At 52.8% G+C, this 7893-nt stretch overlaps 1 protein-coding gene across 1 annotated transcript in view; it reads right to left on the bottom strand.

Moving 5' to 3' along the window:
• Window positions 1-6686, bottom strand: part of TBX5 (T-box transcription factor 5) — a gene marked incomplete at both ends in the record, with an annotated part of 83604 nt that extends 76918 nt beyond the window's left edge. Inside the window, one exon of the mRNA XM_082852645.1 lies at window positions 6599-6686. Coding sequence (XP_082708771.1) covers window positions 6599-6686 — 88 coding nt within the window. The remainder of the gene's footprint in view (window positions 1-6598) is intronic.
• Window positions 6687-7893: the final 1207 nt, after the last annotated feature.

Raw genomic sequence — 7893 nt, forward strand, 5'->3', positions numbered from 1 at the left:
CTCAGCTGTGGTAGGAAGACATCCCACACCACACACTGCTGTTTCTGGAATAGCCCATCAATATATATTTATTTTACTGGAATAGCCCATCATTATCTTACTATGTTGACACCATCTGGCCAAGATGAGCGCTGCTAGCCTGCGCTCTGCAGCCCTCTGGCTGAGAACTCAGTCATCAGACCTGACCTTGGTGTGGCTGTCCCCTCCTCCTGCCCCCTTCCTCGGCTGGTTCCTCCTAACAGCCATGTGAAGGAAGCGTTGTTATCGCGGTTCACAGATGAGAAGGAGTTCAGAGAGGTTAAATAGCTTGCCCACAGTCACTCAGCAAGTAAGAGAGTAATACGGTTCAGGTATTGGGACTCTAAAACCCTGAATTTTGATAACTGCATTCCCAACCCCATACCAAGGAGTTTCACTTCAATTGGAGTCCATAGGTAGGTGGGGGACCGCTGGTGGGAAACAGATTCTAGTGAGAGCATCCTTAACATTTGGGGGCTAGGGATATCCTTGGGATGCAATAAAAACGCAGCATCTTCTCTCTAAGGGGGCAAAGATCCATGAACCCAGAGAGTAAAGTCTCTGGAACCACGATTGTGATCTGGGTCCTCACCTGTGACTTGGGTGAACCATCACAGTCTCCCTGGGGACAGTAGAGCGGAGGATGGCCCCTTCACATATCCTAACCTTCCCTCCTCTTTGTATGCTGCTGGCGGCAGCATACAACCAGGGGGACAACCACGAACACTGTTTAATCCCCTCTTTCCAGCTGCAAAATTCAAGGCACCCCTGTGCCCTCAAAAATGTCCCCCCGTAACTGGAGGACCATAACGAACCCCAATCCTCAAGGAGCCCCAGAGGAGGGGACTTCTAAAAAGTCTTGGCTTTCAGACATTCTGGCTTCTGAGTAGACATCTACATCCTCGAGATGAACGACCCAGCTCGCCCGGATTATTCCACCCCCGCCCCCCAGCCGGCAGCGGGTTTTCCGTTCCAAATATCCAAATTGTTGGTGAAACCTCGTGCTTTGCTAGTGTAGAATCGGCCTCTATCCTTAGGCTGTGTCAGACAGAGTTGCCAAAGAAACCCTCTTCTCCCCTGCAGGGGCCCTCCAGGAAACGGAAGAATCAGAAATTGGCGCCTCGGCTGCAAAGCCATATCCGCTCCGGGTGAGATCTGACAGTCTTTTGCGAAGCTGAAAAAGTCGACAAAATCATCCCCAAACCTGACATGCCTCTCCCACTAGCCAGTCACCTCGGCTGGGTTTGAGGAACTCGAGGCTGCTAAGTGCTGGGAGGGAGTTGTGTAAAGCAGACACACACAGGGGTTTGGGGTTTGCCTTTTGCCTTTCACGATAAAACGTGTCTCTACACCTTCCTTGAGAGAATGGAGATGAAAGGAAATCAGAAAATGATCTCGAAATTTTGGCCTCAGTTTGCCTTCTCCCGTATACACTTAATTTTCTGGATATTTGGGGAAATTTTAGAGGATTCATGTCTGCACGGCCAGAAGGAGCGCTTTAATTTCCTATGTCTGTGTGCGCGTGGGGGAGTTGCGTGTGCGTATGGGGAGGGGGCCGAACATTCATTTGGGAAACCTGGTGCCGAGGCTGAGGCTCTTCCCTAGGCCATGAAAGCACCCTGAAACCCCCAAGCTCTGAGGAGAGGTCCAGTTGAGCTCTCCTCACCACCCTCAACACGGCATCCATTTTTCTCTCCTTCCATCCCAACCTCGGAGCCACTGGGAAATCTGGCAAAGGAAGACACTCCCAAAGTATCTGGGAAATTCAGGACACTGTGTATCCTTCAGAGTCATAGCTGGTGGATGGAACCTTTTACTCTTGTTAATACAGTCTACTCCGCATAAGAGTAGATTCTGACCGCCTGATAAATCCAGGAACTTTTGGAAAATTCAGGATAACATCTGGATACTTGGCAATTTCGCCCGGATAATTCAAGAGACACAAGATGGGAGAATTTGTAACTAGGCGGCGATTTCGAGCCACAGTAAAAAAAAAAAAAAAAAAAGTGTAGTTGTTTTTCGTTCTGTTTTAATTTAAAATGCTCGGTTTGAGCTGGAATTTCCTCCTCGGCCACACTCGCCGAGGCACTGAGAACACCGTCGCGGCGGCCACTTTTTCTCCGCGGCCAACCCCTCCCCCCGCTCCCCGGGAGCAAATCCCTGGCTCCGCAGGGCCGAAGTGGGGGCCACTCAGTGAAGGTCGCTGGGCGTAAGCGGAGAAAAGTTGCCCGCGCGCACCCAGAAAAGATGACATAAGTGGCGCTGACGAGAGCTGCCCGGCTGAAACGCGCCTAAATAAAGGGTCCTCCGGCAGCGTGGGCCGGAGGGATTGCCTCACACTCCGGAATCGGGCCCAGACACTTTTAGAAATGTTTTGCTGGACGCCTGCCCCGCGAGGGCGACAGCAGCAGCTGGCGGCCTGGGCGAAGCTGCGCTCCGGGGGTCCCAGGCTGGCGCTGAGCGGCGGCCACCGTGGCGTCCTCGGTGGAGGACAACATCTCCGCCTTTTGCGGGTTTTTCTTTTTATCTTTTTGTGTGTGCGAGTGACTTCCACGTTTGTGTGCCCCATGAGAGCAGGACTCCGTCTGCAGCGCCCCAGCTGTGACCAGAAAGGCGTTAAGGAAATACGCAGGCGAGAGTTCGGCACCAAATTAGACACTGTTGGCTTCAACGGTCTCTTCTAGTGATCGGTGGGTTGTGGGATGGGACAGAGGGCCATCCTGGTCACAGTTGGGCCCCCAGGGCCCAGAATGGAGGCTGAAACTAATGGAATGTTTATTGAATCAATGAATGAATCCAGAAATCAGGGTTTCAATCTTAAGTGTATCATAATTCCCTCCCAGAAACTGAATGTCTCTCTCTCTGACGTCCCCTCTGTAGAATAACAGGGCAGTCCTAGTGGTCCCCGCCAGGGTCTCACAACTCAGTCATAACAAGTGACATCTGTCATTGTTAAAAACAGTCATAACAAAAAACATCTGTCATTCATTGACCACCTACTCTTTTCATCGAGCTTCATATTCATTTATTAGGGGTAGGTACTGTTATGTCCCCATTTTACAGACGAGCAAACTGGAGCTCAAACAGGCTAATTAACTCAGGCTGCCTGGTTCCTGCAGGTCTCTGATGACTGTGTGAGTCCTTTGCTCTGGGGCATCGCTCCAGGGTGCTGAGCCGTGGCCACCCATTTCTTCAGACTTACTATAATTCTACACAAGTCCTTCCAACCACACGGAGGGTCCGCCTCTCCCCTAGCTGAACACCTTAAGCTAAGCAGTCCAGCCAGACTAAGACTGGAAACTTGGAAGAGCTGTAGCCAGCTCTAAATTTACAGATCAGGCCTGGGACCCATAACTGCTTGGGCATTCGTGTGTTCCTGCGCCATTTCTCTTCAGGAGAGAAGGGAAAGGCTCCCCTGCCAACCTGCCCAAGGCCGCTCTTAAATATGCTGCTCGAAATTCCTAGAGCCCCTACAAATCTAGAATGTCCGCAGGTAACGGCAGCAAGGGTCTTGAAAAAGGTCAGCGCAGTGGCGGATGTGACCGATTTAAGCCCCTGTGCTTTTGCGCCGTGAGCCCCACCCGCGTCTTTACGCACAAGCGCAATTGCGCTCCGCACATAGGCGCAAACCAGGATCCTGCCGGCTGGTCTCCAGTCCCGCCAGGCTTCGGCCGCTGCACACTAGTCAACGTAATGAATGGAGAGAGAAAAGAAGGGGCGGGGAGAGAGGGGACATTGTGAAGGGGGGTGAAATATCTTGGAAATAATACACTGAGAGAAGGAAATATGGACAACAGTTTATCAGCACCCCCGCCCCCATTGCCCGCATGTTTAAAACCCATAAGTAATTTTAGATTGTGTCTTCAGTTAATATATCTTTCTCCCTTTCCCGCGGGCTGACAGGGAAGCGCCGTTGCTGCAAGATGTCTGCAGAAAAGGGTCTTTAAGAGTTTCCACATTGTTTAGCTACACAAACGTGTTTGTGGTTCCCGAGGCCCTCCCCCTCCCCCACTCGCCTCCGAATCTCATTTCACTTTATGATTCCAATTGTTTGAGGATGCCCGCGCCACATAAATCCTGCTTCGAGATTAATCTCTCTGCTCGCTCGCGCTGGGCTCAGTGATTTTTTTTTTTTTTTTTTTTGAGTTCTTTAAAAGAGGGCGCCGGGCGGAGATTTATTAACAAGGAAAAATAGTTTATTTTTATAGTCGACCTCGGAAAAGGTTGGGGGGGGGAGTGGGAGTGGGCCGGGAAGGGGAGTCGTTCAGATGGATAAACAATGAGGCTAAAGGGGCCTGGGTGCTAAAGACCACTTAAGCTGGCAGTGGGCTGGCGACTTGAACTTTTTTCCTGGCGCCCCGCAGCTTGGCTGTGGGTGCGTAGCCAGGGGTCTGCGGGACCACGCCAATCGTTGCGCCGTGTGCCCATGCGGGTGTGCTGATGGATTGTGTCTATGTGTACACGTGTGTAGAGTATCCAGTACATTCCCGGGGACAAGCCTCTTCAGAGAGAGGGTGCGCAGAGGGGGTCCCCCAAGTCGGCCTCTCCCTCAGGCCTGATCTTCGGATCAGTTAAAATGAAGGTTCTTAACATGATTACATGGGTGACCATCAAAGATCTGCAGAGCACTGGATACTATTTGCAAAATTATAGACATTGGTGTATTTTTCTGGAGAAAACTCAGTTTTCATTAGCTTTTCGGTGGATCCAGAAGGTAAAAAACCTTCTAATTAAGGAAAGAGCTAAGCTGGGTCTTTCACCTTCCCTGTGCTGCTGGTAGCCGCATGCTCCACAAGTTTTTGTCCTTCAAACCAGGTTAGCTTGCGCCATTAAAGAGTAACAATTGGACTCAGGACACTCAGGGTTCTTAGAGCTTTAGATTAAGATCCAAGGGGCCCGAGCTTTGCTTCCAGCCTCTAACTGGCTGTCTGACCCTGAGCTAGCAGCAAATCTTCTCTGAGCCTCAGTTTCCCTTTAAACTTTTGGAAGAGACATTTTTGAGATGTGTGTGTGCGCGCGTGCGCGCGAGCACTCGTGTCCTCTCTTTCACAGCCAACTGATTTTGAAGGTATATGTAGGAGAACACAAAATCTAAAATGTTCCACCTTGCATCCAGGATAAGACCGGGAGCTCCTGGTGGGGCAAGTGGTTCTTAACCTTTGGGGGAATGTGGAACCCACTGAGAAGCAGATTTTTTAAATGGACTTCCTCCGCACCAAGAAAGAAAGAAAAAACAGCACTTAAATAGGCGATTTTGCATACAATTTTTCGGAGTCCCTGAGCAGGTGAAAGTCCCCTGCTTAAAGCGAAGAGACGGAGCGTAAACCCTGACCAGTGCCCTAGGAAGGGACCCCAGGACGCCACGGGGCTCGGGGGCCACGTGAGCTGACTCGTGCGAGCCGCGCTCAGGGCTCCCCGGCGAGCGGAGCAGGGTAAGAGGGTGAGAGGAGTGCACCCGCCCCTCCTTTGATTCGCAGACCCGGGCGCAGCCGGAGACCGCCCGGCACCGCGGCGTCTGTCTGTCTGCGCGTCTGCCCGCGGGTCCCCGGCTGTCCCGAGTGAACTCGACGCGCTGCGGGAGCGCGCGGCTAGCCCGGTGCGAGGGCGTGCGGTAAGCCCCGGCGCACCCTGGAGACCACGCGCTGGGGGCCAGGCTCTGGCCGCGATCTCCCAGGGGCCCAGTCCCGAGCGACTTGTTAGGGGTGCTGGAGTTAAGAGGCCTGGAGATGCACTTGGTTGAAGTCTGCAACTCTTGCCTCCCAACGTCATTCCTCCCAAACGTCTTTCCGCGAGTCGAGTCTGGGGACACCTGCTCAGAGCAGAAGCAGGCTATGGTTCAACCTGTTTGATCCTGCCCTGGCCTCCTTCCAGGGGACCACATATCCCAGAGCCGGTTGACTCTCCCTAGACAGTACCCCAAGTTTCGAATAATAATAGACAACGCCAAATAAGGCTTTTTCTATTTTATAACGATCTTCCAAATCATCATTTTACTAAACTCCAATAACCCACTTAGTTGCCTTTAGAATGTCTCCCTCCAAGATGAGGGGGCTGGACCCCAGAGAGGTTAAACAGTCAACCCAAGAGTGCACAGTAAAAAGTGGAGAACCTGGACTCACACTCAGGGCTTCAGACTCCAAATCCCTGGCGTTTCCTAGTGCACCACGATCAGCCTCTACTTCAGGGCTTCCCACCCCAACACACAGGTACCCCGAAACGCACGCTGGCGCGCAGCAGAACAGAACATTGTTGCCTGAGCCCAGGAGTCTCCGGCCAGCTGTGCGAAAGCGTATCGCAGGTCAGGCACACCTAGCAGACGCACCGTCACTGACAACTTGGGGTGCACAGCCTGGGTCCCAGCGCTGTCTCTCCTCTCCTTGCGTTCGTGACATCCCCACCCTGAAGCCCAGATGCTCCGAGGTTGCACTGACCTCTGGCATCCCTGCTTTGGCTCTCCACCTCCACAGCCCCTTCCCACCTCCCCGATGCCCCTAAATTGCCAGCATTTTACTGGCCCAGAGCGAACACTTCCCTGAGAGCAGAGGCGCGTCCGTCTCTCCCCACCCACCTGATGCCTTACCTGGCCGAGGGTGGATGGACGAAGGCCCGCGCTCGGAGCCTAAACGCTGGCGCGCGCGCACCGCACCACAAATCGCTCCATGCAGCATCCCCTGGCCTCCAGCCGCGTTTCCGGTTGTTGCACCGGGCGCCCCCGGAGTGGGCCCGATAAGCTATCGGCCGTCCGGGCCTAGGAGGGGCGGTCAGCGGCGAACCAGGGCACCTCGGGCCGGCTCCCGGCTCCCGGCCCGGCTGCCTGCCAGCGGCCGCTCCGGACAGCAGCGAGATGCCTGCCGAGGTGTTTCTGGTTACAATCACCTCACACACAGGCTTGCATTCCGCCCCCCACCCCCTCATCCTTACCATTTTGTCTGAAGTCACACCTTCTCCGGGGGACTGGGGAGCTTTGCCGGGGTCGGGGCGATGAGTGCCTGAGTGCTGGGCCAAGGCTGTTAATCTATAAAGCCCCAGCAGGTCCGTAAAAAGGAGTATTTTTGGTGGTCAGAAAAATCAACATTGAATAGATATATTGCTTCCTTCTCCTATCTACCAGGAGTTAATTTCCAACCAATTTATCCAGGACTGTTGTGTATTCCTGATTATTTTCTGGAAGGGCTGAGGCATATACGGTTTAATGGATTAATTTGTTTTCTTTTTGGGAAAATGGAGAGTTTGGGAGCTGGGAGAGGATTCTCAGGAGAAAGCTAAACTTGGGTCTTATGTAGTCTTAATGATCATAATCATAACGATGATATAGTAGCCACCATTTACTGACCACTTATGTGTTTTAATCCTTGCAAAAAAAGTCTACAAGGTGGTAACTCTTATTTTCCCCATTTTGCAGATGAATCATTGGAGGCTTGAATAGGTAAAGTGATGTCCCAGAGTCACACAGCCCTAGGAAGATCAGCCCCAAATGGCCCTCACTGTGCCTCACCCAGGTGTACAGAAGGCCCCTGATAAAAGTTGGTGGAACGTCTGACCCTTGACGATAGACAGAGAGGATCCCTTCACTAGCTTGTCTTGGGGACCTGTTTGCCACCTGAAGGACAAGCAGTTAGAGCCCAAAAGGCCCCATACCGTTTCCTCCCTGCCCTATGGAATGATTCATGCCAGAGAAGAATTCCAAACAGAATGGCCCTTGACTTGCCCTGGGAGTGGGCTTCAGAGGAGTCCAGCCTGACTCCCGCTGGATAGGATGGGGTCTGGTGCTTTCCCAAGCTTTGCTAAGAATCGCAACCAAACTATCCGGGTTTCCCTGCTAGCCCGGCGTCCCAGGGGCGAAAGCTTAGCCTCCGGCCACCAATCCAGGCTGAG

The sequence above is a fragment of the Leucopleurus acutus genome (genome assembly GCF_964270905.1).
Source record: "Leucopleurus acutus genome assembly, chromosome: 13".
In the NCBI taxonomy this organism is placed as follows: Eukaryota; Metazoa; Chordata; class Mammalia; order Artiodactyla; family Delphinidae; genus Leucopleurus; species Leucopleurus acutus.